The sequence below is a fragment of the Leuciscus leuciscus genome, assembly GCF_965113295.1.
Source record: "Leuciscus leuciscus genome assembly, chromosome: 2".
Classification (NCBI taxonomy): Eukaryota; Metazoa; Chordata; class Actinopteri; order Cypriniformes; family Leuciscidae; genus Leuciscus; species Leuciscus leuciscus.
The window spans coordinates 34,005,366-34,026,182 of NC_138726.1; the positions used below are offsets into that span (position 1 = coordinate 34,005,366).

Below are 20,817 nucleotides of genomic sequence, written 5' to 3' on the forward strand. Positions count from 1 at the left end.
AACTTAGTACATCAGATGGCAACACTGGTTGACATTCCTTTTCATTTGTATTTTCAGTGTTTCAACAAAATGTATTTAGAATCAACATCACATTGTAACATTGATCAAACCATATTACCAAAGATTATTTCTGTTAATTTCAGTGTTAATTTAACAGCAGTGATGTAGATTCAACATCATAGTGTAACAATGATTCAACAATATTTACCATTGATTATTTTTGTTAATTTCAGAGTTGATTCAACAGCAGTGATGTAGATTCAACATCTTAGTGTAACGTTGATTCAATATTACCTTTGATTATTTTTGTTAATTTCAGTATTGATTCAGCGTCGGTGATGTAGAATCAATCATAGTGTAACGTTGATTTTAGCATTACTATTGATTTTTTGTTCAACAGTTTCAACATTAACTGAGGGTGCAAAAGTGATGTTGATAAAATATCCCTTTGTAATGTTGAATCAATACTATTACCGTTGATTTTTGGTTGAAATCTCAACATTGCTTCACCATTAACTGAGGGTGCAAGAGTGATGCAAAAACAACATCACTTTTTAATGTTGAAGCAATATTAACACTATTGATTTTGTGGTTGAAATCTGAACATTATTTCAATATTAACTGAGGGTGCAAGAGTGACGCTAAAGCAACATCACTTTCTAACGTCATTTCAATGTAATCAGCGTTGACGCATCAACACTGACTCAACATTGTTTCAATGGTTACATGCTATCTGGGACGTTACTGTAAGAGTTAAGTGGACAATTTGTTGTCTGTCTGTCGTTTTCTCCATGGTTACTGTGTTGCCCAACTGCTCTATTCAGATGGCGAGTCGGCGACCGAGTTATTACAAGTAACTTTGCTCCTTCAACGGCAATTTGAATAAAAAGATTTTTAATAACAAAATACCACATAAGTTACAAAATATATAACTGTTACGAATAAACAAAACGTGGCTTGTTGTGCTTTGAGTAGTATATAAACTATAGCGCTTTATAAATTACAAGTCGAATTATTTTATAGCCTACAACTCCGAGAGAAATTAATCCGAGGTTCCGACGTGTTTTTGAATCAATCCAGTGAAGATATGGTTAAAGAAAAGACGGAGAACTCGGCGGTGGAGTGTCTAAAAAGTGAATATCCTGAACGAGGCAATGAATGAAGAAGATAGCTCTCAAATGTGGAAGGAGAGCGTGGATAAAGTAAGGGAATATCTTGAGTTTTCTTTACCTTAAATCACTTGATTGTCACGTGACCTACAGTAATATTTTATGTCTAAGCTATATCATATTTCCCTGTTTATTCATATGTACAATAATGCATGAACAAATCAGTGGCCACACTTTTCATTCCCACTTTCTCCTTGGACCTACTCCATCATCTTGCTTTTGCTCCTCTATTGAACATTCTTTATCCTGCCTCTGTTCAGATGAATCATGGGAATGTCCTCACCCATGGCCTTCGGCATATCCTCCACCTCTCCTGTAAAGACCCCGTTTGTCACATAACCTGTGGTCAGGGTGCTGCGGGCTTCACTAGTCTCCACAGTAGTGGTAATGTGCAGTTCTATTATCCTGATGGCCATCTTAGAGATCCATCTTTTCGCCGATCCCACACCATCCACTATGCTGGACTCACCTCCACACATCTGCCAGGCAGACTGGTTGGCTGGGGACCTGGGGCCATTCTCACCATACTAGATGCAGAACTGAATCCTCTGGTTCATGCTGTGGAACCCATGGATGTGAGAGTGTGCAAGGTGTGGCTTTAAAGAAAACTTTTCAGACCACGGTTGATACAATTAAACCTGGAATAATGTTTTCTTAATGGAATGAAATGTTGATGGTGAAGACCAGTGGTTCTCAACCAGGGGGCCTCAATATGATTTAATAAAATTAAAGGTGCTCTCTAAGCGATGTCACGCGTTTTTTAGGCTACCATTTTTTTTGTCACATACAGCAAACATCTCCTCACCATCCGCAAGCTGCCTGTCCCCTGAACACACTGTAAAAAAACGTGTTTTCTGTAGACACCCCAGTCTCCACAAACAGCAAGAAAAACAAACTGGGCTAACCCGCACCACGAAACATAAACTGTTCCAGCCAATAACCGACAAGAAGGATTTGGGGGGTTAGTGCGCGGATGAGGAGGAGGGAGGGTCTAGCTAGCCTCCATTTTGTTTGACAATACTTTAAACGTCAACAAGAAGTGACGTCACCCAACATCACTTAGAGCACCTTTAAAGTATTTATTATAAATGATTTATCTATGCACATTTTTTTTTTTTTTTTACTCATGTGGCCTCATGATTTTTAATAAAAAATGACCCAATCAATTCCAGATGACAAAATATTGTTGTTGACAGTGGTGGGCAATTGAAAAAGTCAAAAAGGTTGAGAACCACTGGTGTAGACATTAGGACCTTATTGAATTAATGATACATTTGTTTGTCACAGATTTTGGAGCACTCTAATGAGCTTGTCACAGCCGGAATGGGAAATGTATGTGTGTGGTGCCTTACACAGTTGAAATGTCGCAAACGGGTGGTGGAGGGTTTGGGGAGACACGTTGTTTTCACACATCTAGCACTGGTGCCTAGCAGGACTCAACAGGGCCGCAGAGCACTGGCTGCATACGGACGAGCTGTGGTTATGCTGGACCTTACAAAGGGATGCATTATGGAGCACAAGAAGAACCTCCATTTAAGGTTTGTTTGAATGTTTTGTAATAATTCAGTAATTTGCAGCTATTAAAGGGACATTTCACCAACCTGTTCCAAACCTGTATGAATTTATTTCTTCTGCTGAACACAAAAGATGATATTATGAATGTTGGTAACCAAACAGTTGACGGTAGTCATTGACTTCCATAGTACGAAAATAAATAAATATGGAAGTCAACCGTCAACTGTGGTTACCGACATTCTTTATCTTCCTTTGTGTTCAACAGAGGAAAGAAACTCATACAGGTTTGGAACAACTTGAGGGTGAGTAAATGATGACAGAAATTTTCATTTTTGGGTGAACTATCCCTTTAAGGTCTGTTTGATTTCAATTCACGCTATGGAATATAAAAAATCCCAACAACCAAAATAATTCTCTTTTTCTCTCACCTTCTCTGTGAAAACATTAAAATTTACTTTTGAGTTTGAAGGGTTTTGAAAAGAGTTGTTGCTGTATTGTAAACAATAAATGAAAGTGCAGACTGCCCTGAATTCACATGACTTTTTTTATACCAGTCACATGACCAGAGTTTGATTGATTCACTTGTTCTGGCCATGTTTTTACAACTCATTTGAACAGAAATCAAATTTGTTTTCATTGGACTGTCTAAGGAGTAAAATCCATGCATTCGCTTTGCTGGGAAACATTTGTGATAAAATGGGTTAAATGAAACCGATGTCTATGTAAAAACTTAACTTTAGTCCTATTAAATCATTCCCCTTTTGTTTTTTCAGGGAAATCACAGGGATGGTCTACTGTCCCCTCAGGGAAATTGTAGTTACTGCATCAGAAATGACAATCCGAGTGTGGGGACTAGACTGGGAGCTTCAGATGGCCTTTGTGGGACATACAGGTCAGAAAATCAGTAAACTTCCCTGTTAATAAAGTTTTGAAATATGTGTGATATTTGCAATTGCATTGTTGAAATTGCTTTTAATGTCAACCCAGCTAACAGAGAACATTCTCTGAACAATGTTCAGAATGTTCTGGCAAGGTTCTCTCAAAGTTATGAACAAACATTTTTCCATTAACATACATTTTTCATTCATAGTTATCTGGTCTTTAATAATGTTGTCAAAATGTTAGCACAAAAACATCTGTACATTGTTCATGGAACTTTTTTGCTGAAACATTTTAGTTGAACATTTGGTTAATGTTTTTTAGTGTTTGTTTCAGAATGCTTAGAGAACATTCTAAAGTAACATTCCTGTAATGTCTGCAAAATAACATAAAGGAATGTTCCTGTAGCAAGCAGGACGAGGCCGAGGGCTGTGAAAGAACGGCGTGAGGCCGGTGACGCTCATTAGTAATCACGCCACCGGCCTCACGCCGTTCTCTCACGGCCCTCGGCCTCGTCCTGCTCGCCATAGTTCTCTTAACGTTCGTATAACCAAGGAAAGAGAAGAAAATTTTTAAAACACTCAAAAAACATTGAGAAATAACGTTTTCATAACTTAATGAGAACATTAGCAAAACGTTTTTCTTACATATTTTTGTTAGATGGGAACAATATAAATTAGCAGCACTTCTTTGTCAGTTCACCGACCATTTTGGATGAAGTCTTCACTGAGAATAGACTGTACTTCCTTCATTGAGTAGGTGTTTTGTGTCCTTTTTCCAGCTCTAGTCACTTCCCTAGTTCTGTGTCCTGTCTCTGGCCTGTTGTTTTCATCTTCTCTTGATGGCACTTTGAGATGCTGGAGGCCTGAAGTTGGAGACCAGGTTCAGACTGTATCTATTCCTAACGGGTGCTCACCTCCTCTTCTCATGGGAGGCCCAGACAGTGCTGGCACTTTCTTCTCATACTCCACCAACAGTGTGGACTTCTGGACCTTCAACTGCCTCTACAATCTACACTGCAGACTGGATAGATTCCTGGGAGGTCCTATCCGTCAAATCTTGACCCCACCTAGCCCCCCTTCCTTCCAAGCATGTGTAGTTTGTATCCATGGAAACAGCAATGTCACAGTTGTTGCAGCAGAGACCGGTGCAGTGCTCACTAGGTTCCAAGCCAATGGAAGAGTAAGGTGTGCTGATTACTGTGTGTCTAAGGAGTGCCTATTGGTCCTGACTGAGGACGGGGTGGTATCTATTGCTAGTACTTTGACCAGTCCAGTAACAATACTGGATGAGTGGCATGGGATAGAGCATTGGGATTGGTCAGGTGGGCAGATGGAGGCAATCATAGGCACGGTGTGCTGCATGGTGTTATACAGTGACGTTACAGATACACAAAGTGGACAGGAAGAATGGAGATCCTTACAGAGGCAGAGAGCACAGAAGCCAAAAAAGAATAAACTTCTACATGATGCAAAAAACAGGTTCGTATTTGTGGTAGAGTGTATGTTTGTGTGCTTCAGGTATTTGTTGATTCAGGCTGTTATCAGCAATTAAGTTGAATATGGGTAAAGTGGGCCTGTTAAGCTTGATTCCTTGTACAAATGAACTTCCATAAATGGTTTTTAAAAAATCATCAATACATTTTTCTTTGGGAAATAAGCAGCTTGTCTTTTGGGATGTAAACAGTTAATCTTTTGTGGTTCCTAAGTTGATGATGTCACATTTAGGGGTGTATTAGAATTTAATTCACAACCGCCAGAAGGAAAAGCAAGAGGTAAATCTGAGGTAAATCTTAAGTTAAAAGTTTAAAGATTACTTAATGTCCATAGATGTAACATGTAACCTGTACATATACTGTACATCTATAATCTTTATATAAGCCTATATTGCTAACAAAAAAAGGTCCCTGTCTAGCTTGCATAAGAGGGAAAACAATTATGTGTCCAATTTGACCAGCATTGATTAAAATAAAAAAAATAAAAAAAATCGGGGGTTTGGTCATAAGAGACACAAGAAAAGTTTGTATTCTCAATAGTGGTTATTTCTTAGGCTATTTATTTCATTACAGGTATAATGTAAATGTTATATAGCAAGATCAATTAAATGAATTAAATTCAAGGAAGAGTAATTTCAACAAGTGTCAGTCGTCATCAATATACAACCTAGTTGTATCAGTGCAAGAACATATAGGCTAATTTACGTTTTTTTTAGTGTGGTTAGTAGCATTTGCTTGCATGTCCTGAAGCATCTAAATTGTCTCTTAAGATTGTGTGACTTGAGTCTATATTGCTGAAATTGTAATAAGGTATTTCATAATGATAATGACATGCCTGAAATGTTAATAAGATAAGCATTATGTATGTTTTCATTTTTACAAGTTTGTTGCAGTGTGGCTGCATTTCACTGTCTCTTACTTAGTTTTGTGTGTGTGTGTCTCATAGGTTTCTGGTTATACTGGGCCATTGTGGTGGATGTGTGTCTGTGCTCAACATGCTTTCAGGCAAAGTCCAGTTCAGAATTTCTGCTCACAACAACCAAAACATCATCAGCATGCAGGCACACCCCAACAGTGGCTACCTACTGACTGCCGGTGCACACACACTTCACACACTCTACTACATCACCACACTGATTGTTAGCAGTCACTGATTTACTGATGATAATCTTGATGGCTTTATATTGTAGGTGAAGATAAAGCTCTGCTGGTCTGGCGTGTGTTCCCATGTGCTCAGCAGTGTTTGAGTCTCCATTTCAGCATGTTGTGTGATCTGCCTCCTATTTTGTTGGCACTGATGGGAACTCAACTCACCCTCGCTTTACAAGATCCAGAGAATGACACTTATAGCCTGGTGCAGTACAGTTTAGAGAGCCAAAGCCGATCTGACCAGCAACCAAATGAAGAGCATCACAGCAAAATCACAGGTTAGAGACTGTAAAAACTTTTTGTTACAAGGTGCCATGCTTCAAGTGAATTAGATCAACCCTCAGATCACATTTAGACCGTGTAGAGTAGTGGTTCTCTACCTTTTTGATTCGAAGGCCTCCCATATGGAAGTAGAATAATGTCAAATGTTTTTGAAATAAAAAGCCTGTTGAATTGCACTACTTGAAAAAGGCATTGCATTAACCATGCTTGCATTTTAATGCATTGCATTTTTTGTGCTTACATTTTTATGGGCTGAAATTCAACATGGTTGAATATTTAAGCTGTGAATATTTCAATTAAAAACATTTCAAACACCTTTTCATTATTAAAAATTCAATAATCCATATTCACCTTTCATATTTCACTTCCAAAATATTCAAACTGTTTAAAAATACAACCTATAATATTCAACAGGCAATTTTCGGTCCATTTTATTTCGCTTTGCAAATTCGCTTCCACAAATTCAGTGGTTCAAATTCGACAGTAAATTCAACATTGACGTCCAGGAACTGCAGGAAAAGCAGTAGATTGCCGAGCATACTCTCCATCTGCTGTTAGTCGACCTCACCATCAGATGGTGCAAAAGCGCTTGTTGCTGACGAAGACATTCATTCATAAAATGAAAATGATTATCCGTGTCAGTATATGCGGAAAAGATGATAAACACACAAAAGCTGTGTTTATGTTTCATTCAATAACTTCATTGTTACTTTCCCTGTGTATTCTACATGTCATCAGCTTTCTCTACCATGAACAGGATTATAATCGGTTTCCCTCAATACCTCATACTCAAGGATTTCCCTTCCGTTGATACAGTGATGTGAAAGACCAATCTTGCACCTTATTAGGGAAGTAGGCTGTAGGCTATTATATAGGCTACAGGCAAGAAGATGGACTCAGAATATGAACTTAACGCGCAAAGTTTCATGCTGAGCGTTTCGTGATATACTGGCATAAAATCAACACATACATACATTATATATATATATATATATATATATATATATATATATATATATATATATATATATATATAGTATGCATACGTGTATTGCATTAGCTTAAACTGTCACAGCACTTGCATATTGTCCTCCTATTGTTAGTTTAACTGTAAATCGCTTTGGATAAAAGCTTCTGCTAAATGACTAAATGTAAAAATTGGCTTGACATTGGACATTCGCACATTTAGGGACCGTCTCTAAAGTTGCATACAACATTGGCATACACGTTTCTAACTTCAATAGCAAACTTACATTTATTTGAATAAATATCAAAAATCCAAAGGGTGCGCATTATGCCTGACACTAAATGAACACTTTACAGTTGGTTTTATGACTGTAAGTCGTTCTATTCAAATGCTATCGGAGTTAGAAACGTGTATACCAAAGTCGTACACACTTTAGAGACGGTCCCTAAATGTGCGAATGTCCAACATCAAGCCATCTGTATGCCAATCTATCACTGGGAAACGCTCAGCATTAAGCTTTGCGCGTTATTCTGAGTCCATCTGCTTGCCTGCGAGTTTGGTCTTTTACATCACTGTAGTCCATTAAGCTACGTTAAGCGTTGTATATGTCCAGCAGGGGAATCCTTAAGTATTGAGGGAAACCCTAATAGCCTGCATGCAGCACATCGCCACAATATAAAGTTAAGGCAACTAAACAACCAAGAGAAATATATGTCAACCTCAAAAATGTAACATTGGATCTGTATATCCGCATCGGGGAATAACATTATAATCTCGTTCACGGTAGAGAAAGATGCATGTAGGCTACACAGGTAAAGTAACCGTGAAGACGCTGAATTTAACATAAAACAGCCGTCATAATAATCACAAATACACTTACATTGCTGTAAATGAGTTTTATGAATGAATGACTTGTTCTAACTGTTGCTGGTCTTCAACACGCGCTTTTGCACCATCTGATGGTGAGGTAGACTAACAGCAGATGGAGAGTATGCTCGGCAATCTACTGCTTTTCCTGCAGTTCCTGGACGTCAATGTTGAATTTACTGTCGAATTTGAACCACTGAATTTGTGGAAGCGAATTTGCAAAGCGAAATAAAATGGACCGAAAATTGCCTGTTGAATATTATTGGTTGTATTTTTAAACAGTTTGAATATTTTGGAAGTGAAATATGAAAGGTGAATATGGATTATTGAATTTTTAATAATGAAAAGGTGTTTGAAATGTTTTTAATTGAAATATTCACAGCTTAAATATTCAACCATGTTGAATTTCAGCCCATAAAAATGTAAGCACTAAAAATACAATGCATTAAAATGCAAGCATGGTTAATGCAATGCCTATTTTTTTTCAAGTAGTGCAATTCAACAGGCTTTTTATTTCAAAAACATTTGACATTATTCTACTTCCATACTCCCACTGTCAAAGAAAATATCTGAAGGCTAAGATATTTCTGCTGTAATGACAAAGCTGCTTGTTTTCAGACTGCTTTTTATTTACAGAAAATAGGAGAGGTAGTATTTTCAAATAATTACAAATAATTTAATTAATTCATTTCCATAAATCCAGGTTTCAAGAACTCAATGTACTTCAGAGTTCACACTTTTTATAACAAATGAATATACAGGACGTTTTAGTGGTTTGTAATTATGGGAATTTTTTATCTTTTTAAATTAAAATAAGATTTTTTTTTGCCTATTTTAAGCTTGTTTTGCCTTATTTTAAATAATTTTAAGCCATTTTGCTGCCCCATTGGAAGTGTGCTTAGCCCCCTAGTGGGTCCCGGCCCCCTGTTTGAGAACCACTTATGTAGAGATATCTAATATTTAAAAAAAGTTAAAATTTTCACTCAAACAAAATTGAGAAAATACAACCAATAGGCCAGTTTTCCAAAAGTTTTTAGTGCTGTTTTATATATGCAAATTTTTATGTAATAAATGGATTGTAAACAAAAACTATTCCCCACATAATTTTGGGATGATATATTATTAAGTGAGATTTCATGAGATTCATGTCAGTTAATTAATCAAGTATACCACACCCTGACCCTTTTAGGATAATAGACAGTCTGATTATGTGTCGCCAGGGCTCTGTGCATGTTATCAGCTCAGCGTGTTTGCTTCAAGCAGTCCGGATGGGACTGTACGAATCTGGGATATGGAAAATCGCCTTCTTAGGTCAGGACAGATGCTACTTTTTGTTTTTAGTTGTATGTGTTATGTAAAATAAAAATGTAAACTTTGATTATCTCTGCATCTGTGCTTTTGTGTTGTTAATTTCAGAATTCTTGAGCTGAACGCAGAGCCAGAGTGTTTGGCGTACTGTGAGGGTGGAGACCTGCTATTAGGCATCACAGGAGACCTCTACAGAATCCCACACACACAGCTACTTCCTCCCGACTGCAGGACACAAGTACAGCTTAAACTATCAAACAGCATCATTTTTTGTCAATCCTTCTTGAAGAGTTGTCATACTCTTGGGCCTGGTTTCACAGACAGGGCTTAGTAGGCCTTGTTCAATTAGGACATTTAAGTAGCTTTTATAAACCTTCTCTAGAAAAAAACACTACTGGTGTGCATCTTGAGACAAAACAATGGCAATGACATATTTTAAGATATGTCAGTGCAAGTTGCTTTCTGTTAACACAGCTCAAACATGCATTTTAGTCTGGGACTATCTTAAAGGGTTAGTTCACCCAAAAATAAAATTCTGTCTGTAATTACTTACCCTCATGTTGTTTTACTCACTCAATTACTCACTCCTTCATAGGCTGCTAGGTAATTGCATCTGCCGGCCCAGAAAAGTTAGTAAAGACATCATTAATATAGTCCAAGTGACTACAGTTGCTCAAGTTTATCAAGCGACGAGAATACTGTGTGGGCCTCTGATGTGAGTTCACGAGAGCGCCACGACGCATGCGCGAGAACTGAGAAGATGTCGCAGATGTAGTGTTTAAAATGGTTCTAAAGTGTGAATTTCCTGGATGTCCGAATCATGAGAAACCAACGAGAATACGTAAACGTGCCTTACCAATGCCGCAAAATGAATGGCTTACCCATCACACTTTCCCATCAAATGATTGTGAGCGCCATCTTCTCAGTTCTCGCGCATGCGTCGTGGCGCTCTCGTGATCTCACGTCAGAGGCCCACACGGAAGAAAATGAACAGTTGAATAAAGTCGTTATTTTGGTGGGGTTTTTTTTGTAATTACTGACATAATTTTCATTTGTGGGTGAACTAACCCTTTAAGCCTTGTCTGTGAAGCTGGAGGTTTGGGTGAGTGAAAATATTTTACTCTAGGTTTAATCTAGTCTAAAATAAGGTTTAATCTAGAACAGAGGAGGTATAGTCTGTTCAAACAAAATTAATCATTCATTTTGAATGTATTCACTTTATCACCCACTGAGAAATGTGATACAGACCCTGAATTACCCAAATCCTGGATCCCAACCATGAGCCACAAATGCAGGTAACTTTCTACTCAAATAAAAGCACATGCATAAATACATATCAGTAAGCTCACTCTTTGCTTTGAACACCTATCTCTAGGACAGAGAGTTGCCATGTTGCTAAAAAGGATGGTTCTGAAAGGCTCGACAGGATAAAAGATTCAGTAAGTAACAAATATATGTAAGAATGTGTTTGTGTCAGAACTCATCCATATGTTTGTCTTAAAGGACTTTGGGGCACTCATGGCAAGACATCAAGATCTGGAATCCCTGCTAAAAGGAGAGGTTGAGTGCAGAAGGAGAAAACCAGCCACCATGCAAACCAAAAAAGAGGCTTTCAATAATTACCTTCGTCTAATTTACAGGCAACCCCCCAAAATAAGAGTACGTTCATAAACACCATTCACTTTTACTGTCTTTTCAGTCAACTAGTGCAAAATGCCCGTGCAAAATCAGTTTTTGAGTGTGTTTTTAGTAATTGTTGGTTTGGTGTGTTTGAGTGCTCATTGTTACAATTACACAGCAAAAGTTCAGTGAAATTTTTATTTGTGCATGGTAGAAAGCACACAGTGAACTCAGAGAAAACACTATGCTTGAGCAAACAGTTTGTGAATAGGCTACTACAAATGATGGCCGTGAAAGAGACTGTGAACGCATTGAATAGGATATGTTTAGTTGGTGAATAGCATAGGCTACTATTACACAGTAGCGATAACGTTAAGCACACCAGAATGAAATATAATATTCAGAAGTAAACAGCATAGCTGATTTACAGATTCAGTTAACATCCACAAATGAATAAGCGCGTCGATTCAGGGAGCAGTGCAAAGTGCCCGTGCAAAATCAGTTTTTGTGAGCTGATCGCCGTCAAAAAAGTTCAGGAGATATTTCTTAGCGATGGTTGATTTCAACAGTTTCAATATGATAAAAAAAATAACTTTTATATTTATTCAATGGATTAATTGCATTTTGAAAAAAAAAGTGTCATGAATTTATTGCATTTTTGGGGAAAAAGAATCAGTTTTTTAATAAATCTTTGAAAATCAAAATCTGGATTTGAATTTTTTATGTTATTATAACCTAAAGATGCTATGTGAAAGTTTGAAACAGAAAATAGTGGTTTTCATCTTGCCACTTTCTTGGTAAAGAAAACACATTTTCACTCAAATTAATCAAGATGGATTTATCACGTTTTGGAACCAAACTATAACATTCAGAAGTAAACAGTGTAGCTGACAGAGTGTTTATGTCAGAATGTTTATTTTTAAACCACAACCTTCTAAGTGCTTCTATTACCGATATATTTAACGATATCTTTTGCATTTCTAATCCAAACAACGCCAAACTTGGCACTGCACTTACTCGTGCTCGTGCGAGACACCTGTCAAGTTTGAAATCCATCGGACTAACGGTTCGAGAGATATGCGAATAACAGACAGACATACAGACAGACACACTGACAGACAGACAGACTGTAATTCTGTAATTTATAGAGATATTTTCCCACAAAAATGTATAAAATGTATACACAGTGTATAATTGAATAACAGTAGAATAATTGTTTTTTGTTGTTGTTATTTTTTGCTTGCCATGAGCAGATCGAACTTGATGAAGTGCAACTCTTGTGTACTGATGAGGAGGAGAAGAAGGGGAGGGAAGATGCTGACATACATCTTACACCCATCATAGAGACTCCATCTACAAAGAAGAGCCCTCTTCCACCCAGACCAGCAGCAGAGAAACTCAGAGAAAAAATATACCCTGTTAGTATGTTTTTGTGTTTTTTTTTATTATTATTCATTCTAGTCACATTGTGTAAAATAACAAAACTCATATTGTGATTGTGTTGAGTTTACTGCTGCTAACTTCTTGTCTAAAAATGTGGTTATATGAGCAAATTTTTTCAGGCAAATAAGACATTGTACATTGTCAATAGCATAACGACGTATGAAGCGAAACTCACACAGAACTTTCTGTTGGTGAGCATGGCGAATTTGTGTGACCAACTTAAACATGAGCGAAATCTGCATGGGGAACTTTTTCACCCTCATTTGAAACATCCAAGTGTTTGGATTCCAATTGAAATGGCTGGATTTCGCCCTCAAAATTTTGCTGTGCAACTATAAATGTAACCACACTTTAAGAAAGGTATGGAATGATGTCACATAACCACTTAATCGTTTGCTCTTTTTTTATATATATGCTCTATACTCACTCTTCACAGCCACCAAAGCCCCTTCCACCAATACAGTGTCCTACACTCCCTCTGACTCCACCCTCCGAGTCTGCACCACCTTCACTCACCCCTGTACCACCCTCGCCCATCACAGAGACTCCATCTACACAGAAGAGTCCTCTTCCACCCACAACCGCAACAGAGAAACTCATATACCCTGTTAGGATGTTTTTGTGTTTTTTATATTCATTCTAGTCACATGCAATTTTGAGTAAAATAACAAAACTCTTATAGTGATTGACTTTGTGTAGTGTTTACTGCCGCTGACTGTTTTGCATAAAAGTGCGGTTACATCAGCAAAATTTTGCAGACATTTTGAGACATTGTCCATTGTCATTAGCATAGCTATTGAAGCAAAACTCACATAGAAGAAAAACTCGCATAGAAGTCACTTTCAAACCAAGCAGCTTTCTGTTGGTGAGCTTCTGTTGGTGAGCATGGTGAATTTGTGCGACCAGCTTAAACATGAATGAAATCTGAAAACGTTTTCGCCCTCATTTGAAACTTCCAATTGTGTGGATTACAATTGAAATTACTATATTTTGCCATTCAATGGTAAATGTAACCGCACTTTAAGAAAGGTAAGGGATGATGTCATATAACCACTTAATTGTTTGCTCTTTTTAATTTGCTCTCTTATGCTCACTCTTCATAGCCACCAAAGACCCTTCCACCAATAAAGTGTTTTACGCCCCCTCTGACTCCACCCTCCGAGTCTGCACCTTCTCCACCTAAACAACCCGCATCCTTGCCTCCTCCACCCTCATCATCTTATCTGCCAGAGTTCCTCCTGCAGTTTGCGGATGAGCAGTGGTTTCAAAAGATGTTCCCTGATCTGAGTGTAAGATGACACAAAAGAACTCCGATATCGTCCGATATCAGATATACAACGATATCAGTCTCCTTGTTCTAGTTCATTTCTGCTTCATTCTACATTCATTTGTGCATGTGTTTGCAGTGTATTTCGAGTTCTTTAGGCCCCAAGGAATTCTGCATGCTTCTGTTGGACTTCATGATGTCTTGCAGCATGGCTCAGAAGAATAGCATCGTGAATGCATTACTTAAGTTAATTCAGCAGGAGGCGTTGGACAAAATATCTCTCAGCAAAGGACTGCTAATTTGCCTGGAAAATTGCATTCATAAAAACATGGTGAATCAAATTGTGATAGTAGATTAAATACATACAGACATGACTGAAATACATTTTGCTAACAACTTCTAAAGTATCATTTTATTTTTAATGTACGAATACAGAACATGTAAAATGTATGAATTCTTCATAAACACTACAGATAAGTATTCAGTATAATAATATATATTAATATGTGAATATGTGTTCTGCAGTCAAGGGAGGAACAGCTTGTTGTCGGTGAGCTGCTGAATTTGATGGTGTATCTGAGTCCTGACAGTTTTAACACCATTGTGGAGCTACTCACCATGTTGGCAGATAAACAAGTTGATCTTAAGTAAGGAATAATGCATGTTTAACACAATACAAAATACAATGTAGTTTTATATTCCATTGCATAGGTACTTTCAGCACTTTTTTTCATGGCCCACTTTAATACTTTATGAAATTGCTTGTGAAAGGGATGCATCAACTGCAGAACATCCAATTATTGAGCAGGAGTTTCATGTTTGGGTTTTTGGGTGACCTAAAACAGTTTCCACCACTTTCTAAAAAAAAGTGACACCCGATTGCCATTGGAAATCTCCTGTATGAATGTAAAATATGCTAAATGAAAAAAAAATATCTGTGGGAATTAACCATTCTTTCATTATATCTCTGGCAGGGCTTTAGTTCTGTGTGTATTACAAAGGTTGGGTGTGGAGGAGGCTGAACTGTGGTTATGTCCAGAATTGGAGTCCTGGAACTCTCTGACAAAGCATCAGCCTAACCAGCACAGCATTCTTCGAGATATGGCCAGCCACTGGCTGCTTACCTGGACCAGAAAGTACAGGGTAACAAGAAAATATCAAATTTGTAGATATATTTTTGAGGAAAGCAAAAGGTGCATTTCTGTTGTTCTTCACAGGTGCACAAAGGGTCTGTGTTCTTGCGGAGTGAAGGAGTACAAAGTATGTGCAGTCCTGTGGAGGTGCTCATATATTTCTGCTCTGTGCAAAGAAGCAAACAGCCCCGACCACTGCCACCTCCACCAGAGGGCAGGAAGGACACTGTTATTGTGCCTTCAGACTTGGAAAGGTATGTCATACTGATACAAAGACACCCTCTATCAATTGGTTTTGTCTGATATATATTTTCAGTCAGCTTATCTACATTTAAAATGTACCTCAAATGTATCTTTTCTATAGTCTCTTTAGAATTAAAGAAATTAAATTATGCCCCTTTTTACAAGCTGTAACATAAGTCTCAGGTGTCCCCAGAATGTGTTGGTAAAGTTTCAGCTCAAATGACCCCACAGATCATTTATTATACCATGCTGTAAATGCCCATTTTTGGGAGGACGCAAAAACATGTTTTCATGTGTGTAGAGCTGCTGCTCTAGAAGAGGAGCCTTTACAGCTTGTGCCGCCAACAAAAAACAACAGAAATTATAATATTAATATTCAGTAAATATTCATTTTTGATTACCATCTCTATTGCGGTTACTCTTACGTGATCGGTTCTATACAATGCTAAATCAGATATGTACAAATATGTGTACATTAAAATGTCTAGAAATCTATTTCAATAGTACATTGGGTTTAATTTGTAGTAATAATGAGATCTACTAATATATATTGGATGTGCTGAGAATTTTCACGTGAATAAATGCATAGATCCGCAAAAAGTACTTGTGTACTTTAATGGTCTAGTGGTAGATCTTTTTCCATGCGTGTCAGAGGTTCTGGGTTCTAATCCGCAATCATATATATATACATATATACATATATATATATACATATACATATAAATATATAAATAAATATATATATATATATATATATTTATATATTAGGGCTGCAAATCGCTAAAAAAATTTTTGCTAATTAATTGCACAATTTGCTGTAATTAATTGCATTTCCCCCAAACTTGTAATCATCAATATTTAAACTTAGAATCACCTAATTAAATTAAACAACACAGGAAAAAGGAACAGAAAATATCCCTATATTAAAATAATATTAAACATCAATATATCAATATATTATTCTCAATAATCAATCAACATAATCAATTTAACAGATTTTTTTTTTTTTACTAATTATCAAAATAAAATGTAGTCCTACAAAGCTATTATTACCAGAGCATGTGATCAGAGCATGTTTTCTCTTTCGGCCAAAATTTTGATTTAACTTAATTCCCCCCCAATTTTTATTTTTTTTTTCATTAAAACCAAATGTGTTCATCAGTGGTTGTATATCAAGCAGGGACGCATTTGTGTGCATTTTGTTTTGTGATTTCACCGGAACAAATAGAGAGTATCCACAACAGTGTGAAGCGATAGTTTGAAGCACACGTCCGAGTGAAGGCTGTGCTCGAGCCACAAGAGAACACTGTATCCGTGCCACTGATAGCAGCGGCAACAAGCACTCAGCAGCTTGATTTAAAAAACAACACATTTCAGAACTAGAACGCCTCTTATTTAACAAACAAACGAAATGAATGCCCTGCTAGTGAACTGGAGATGTTTTATTGATCTGTATTAGGTACATCCGTGCCACTTCAAACAGTAGTCGGGACAATATCGACCCTAGCAAAAAGTGGTGGGGACACCTATATGTCTCCAACCCATATTGCTCCGTGACGTGTCAACGGTCGCTTTGGCCAGGTGGTATTAATAGCATAGGGGGCGGGACGCTTTACATTCTAGAGAGCATTTGTTTGAAGCTGAAGTCCATGGTGATGTCATAAAAATCTGTGATCCATTTTAGCGGAAGTGAGGGACTGTACGTTTTGAATGCTTATATCTCCTAAATGCGAATTTTGTCATTGTTTTGTAAACACAGAAAATCACTTACTGCTTTTGACTGAATTATTTTAGTAGCTTTAACCCCTTACCCGTCAGGGATCACTGGTGATCACACCCTAGCCCTACCCATAACCCTATCGCTAAACATAACTCTGCCAATTAGGCCAAAGAGGTAAAGCTGGACTAGGTCAAGCTCCACCCAATACATCCAGAGAGGGGAAGCTGGACGTCATTTGGCTCTGCAGTGAGCACCACTTGCATTTTGAGACTGTCTCTAATTTATGAGGAAAATAACTAACAGAGTGGATGGACCATAATAGGGTGGTTGTGTAAACACACTGTCGACACATAATTATGTTAAAAAACAATGCAAAAGTGAATTTTGCATAATAGGTCCCCTTTTAGATTAACAAATATCAAAGAAAACCAACAAGCTGCTTTTTTGGATCAATGTCCCAGTTTAACGTAAAAGAAAAAGATCCTAAATTAAAATACTGAACAACTGAAATACTGTGTTGAAATAGTTTGCAAAACTAAGAAATGCTCTTTAGAAGAAGTGTTGTTTGGGCTTACAATGATCAGAAATGTCTGTGTTTTTATTTAGACTGAAGCCTATTCAGCGCCTGGGAGAGACATACAGTATGTCTAGGATACGGGAGCCTCAAGGTTAGTATATATTGTAGACTTTCAGAATTAATTTGTTGCATATATAATAACTCTATATCCATTATGTCTGTGGCAATAAAAGATGTTAAGCAGTTAGTTTTTAATATTCAGTTCAAGTGGTAACCTTAACAAAAAGCAGCCTCAAAGAAGGAATATGGAAATTGTACTGTACTGTAATTTAGAGTACTGTACTATATCAAAGATTTTGTTTAGCATCTTCATATAAACCAACAGGACGTCTGCTGTCACCATTGCCATATCGACCTGCGTTGATGGGTTTCACTCGGTTCCTCTCTCTACCAATGGCGTATGTCACATTATCTCCTTTCCCCTTTTCTCTGGATTTTCAGAACTTCAAACACCCCTCACCACACAGATACTTCTTCCTGGAACACTCCTATGTAGAGTATTATAGATAGGACCCGATTATTATAAAACGCATTACATGAAAGCTTTAAAAGACTACTATACCTGATTCTCTCTATGATGCATTAATTACATAAAATAGATCTAAATGTATTAGTCAACTTTGTTTCTCCAAACAAATCCTTTATCATCTTGAAAACGTGCAGTAATTGACAGTTGAATGTTTGGAAAAAAAACTGCTTGTTTTAATGTGGAAAGATACTAGCGCTTTGAAAAGCAGTCACTGAGAAGTGAGAACACAGTTCCAGTCTCCTAAATTGCATTTTGTGACATTCATTGTAGAAGTACTTTTGCAACTTGAGCATTCCCTGGTATTTAAACCCTATGTAAAACATGGTTCCTGGAATCACATATTCATAATGAATAATTAGAACCTAAATTTAGTTGTGACTGAGTTAAACAACATACTAGGGGTGTGATGAGATCTTGTGCCATGAAATTTCACAATATTATAATGCGAGGTAAAAAGTTGAGGTGAAAAGCTGTCTCGCGATATCAGTGGAGTTTGTGGCAAAACCTTTTAAAGTGCTTGTTTTTGTTCTTGTTCTGGTCAGTTATTCTGTCTTTTACTGCATATGGTAATTCATACTCAGAAAGTAGATCTGAAGTGACATTCAAAACAAGATGATTAAATCATTTCAAAATGCACCCTCATTGTTTTGCATTTTGTGACTAAATGTGACTCTAATAAAAAACGATTTTTCCAGTCATAAATTTCATCTTTGAAGATTTCTTGAAAATAGAGTTAAAATATCATCTCATTCTCGTGAACCAAACATTGTGTATTTTCTCGTCTCGTGAGCTAAGTGTATCATCACCCCTACAAGATAAAAAGTTTAACGGCTTTAATTATTTTAAAAGCACGAACTATTGTGAATTATTTGATGAAAACGTTTTTTTTTTTACGATTTTTGGCAATTTTTTGTTAAAATCTCTTGAGTTTTTGGTTTCAGGTGTACTTTTATCAATGTGGTGAGAATGCTTTATAATGACATTAACTCTTCTGGTTGGTTTGCAAACTACTAAACATTTTAATTATGACAGAGGAGTATGTCAAGGTTGCCCCATTTCCCTGTTCTTTTAGTTGTTTAAAAGATATTTCTATATTTGGCAAAGAATTTAAAATATATTAACTAGCCAATGATACTACTTTATTTCTTCAAGACCAAAGTCAAATTCCCTTGAGTTTTGATATTATTAAATCTTTCTCTGAAGCCTCAAGCTTATATCGAAACTTATCAAAGTGTGAACTATTTTGTCATTATGATGCTCAAGAATCATCTATGCATAATATACCTGTGAAAGACTGCGTCGAGTACCTGATGATGCACCTGCAACTTTAATTTTCAACAAAAATAATAAATACTAGTTCTATTTTTAATTGTTGTCTGCAACGAGACCTGTCAATCTATGGTAGAGTTCTCATATCTAAAACCGAGAGTCTGTACGTCTATACCGTTGTGTCTATTCCTCCTTATCTATATTTGTTTGTGACAAAATCTGTGCAGACATGAACAAAATATTATTCACTTTTATCTGGAAGAACAAATCGCACAAAGTTAGAAAATATGTTTTGACTTAAAGAAGTGCTGAGGTTGAGCTTGAAGTCTTGGACTTTAAAGAATTAGTTAGCTCTATTAGAATTTTTATTTTAGAAATTACTCAATTTGGTACTATATCCCCAATGCCATATTTCATAGACTTTTTGGAGGTCAACAGAAGGGGAAGGCTGTCTCCAAACAAACAATGGCCCACTGGATTGTGGATGCCATTCTCCTGACCTACCAGGCTCAGGTTTACCGTGGTCCGTGCCTCTTGGGAATTGTATGTCAAAAAGCACCATCCTTCGAAAGAGACGTTAAACCGAGGTCCTGACTCTCTGGGTTCATTAAATATCCCAGGATGTCCTTCGAAAGGGTCGGGGTTAGATTTGCAGTAGATTAATACTTAAAACTATTTTGTCAAAATATCAGAGATGACAGCAAATTAAATGTGCAGCGAAAATAATCTTTGTATGTGACGGTGTTAATGTTACGCCAGCAGCCATATCACCCTGTAGCCCAAGACTGGTTGCCCACTGAAGCTAAGCAGGGCTGAGCCTGGTCAGTACCTGGATGGGAGACCTCCTGAGAAAACCAGGTTGCTGCTGGAAGAGGTGTTAGTGAGGCCAGCACGGGCGCTCACCCTGTGCTCTGTGTGGGTCCTAACGCCCCAGTTTAGTGACGGGGACACTATAATGTCAAAAAGCACTATCCTTCGGATGAGACGTTAAACCGAGGACCTGACTCTCTGTGGTCATTAAAAATCCCATGGCACTTCTCGTAAAGAGTAGGGGTGTACTGGCCAAATTCCACCCATTAGGCCTTGCCAATCATGGCCTCCTAATAATCCCCATCCACTGAATTGGCTCTATCACTCTCTCTCCTCTCCACCTGTACCTGGTGTGTGGTGAGCGCACTGGCGCCGTTGTACTGTGGCTGCTGTCGCATCATCCAAGTGGATGCTGCACACTGGTGGTGAATAATTATTTTATTCACCACCTTATTTTCCTTGACTGGAAAACCGTACTGCAAGATTTCAGGTTTTCCAGAAATCGTGGGAACCCTGTAATTGTCTGTGAATATTATTTAAACATCATAGTAATTAAAGAATAGTTAACCTAAAAA

General features: G+C 37.3%; 1 protein-coding gene across 1 annotated transcript; it reads left to right on the forward strand.

Annotated features, from left to right (window-relative positions):
• The first annotated feature begins 819 nt into the window (after positions 1-819).
• Positions 820-20,012, forward strand: wdr97 (WD repeat domain 97). The gene is made up of 21 exons (XM_082161221.1): positions 820-1,202; positions 1,430-1,759; positions 2,457-2,707; positions 3,458-3,576; positions 4,345-5,044; positions 6,005-6,153; positions 6,249-6,485; positions 9,544-9,634; positions 9,740-9,869; positions 10,865-10,926; positions 11,007-11,070; positions 11,135-11,290; positions 12,505-12,669; positions 13,131-13,301; positions 13,798-13,983; positions 14,101-14,292; positions 14,487-14,608; positions 14,936-15,104; positions 15,179-15,348; positions 17,664-17,725; positions 17,960-20,012. Exons 1-21 carry the CDS (start codon positions 1,155-1,157, stop codon positions 18,142-18,144), a joined length of 3,759 nt encoding a protein of 1,252 aa, XP_082017347.1. The 5' UTR covers positions 820-1,154; the 3' UTR covers positions 18,145-20,012.
• Positions 20,013-20,817: the final 805 nt, after the last annotated feature.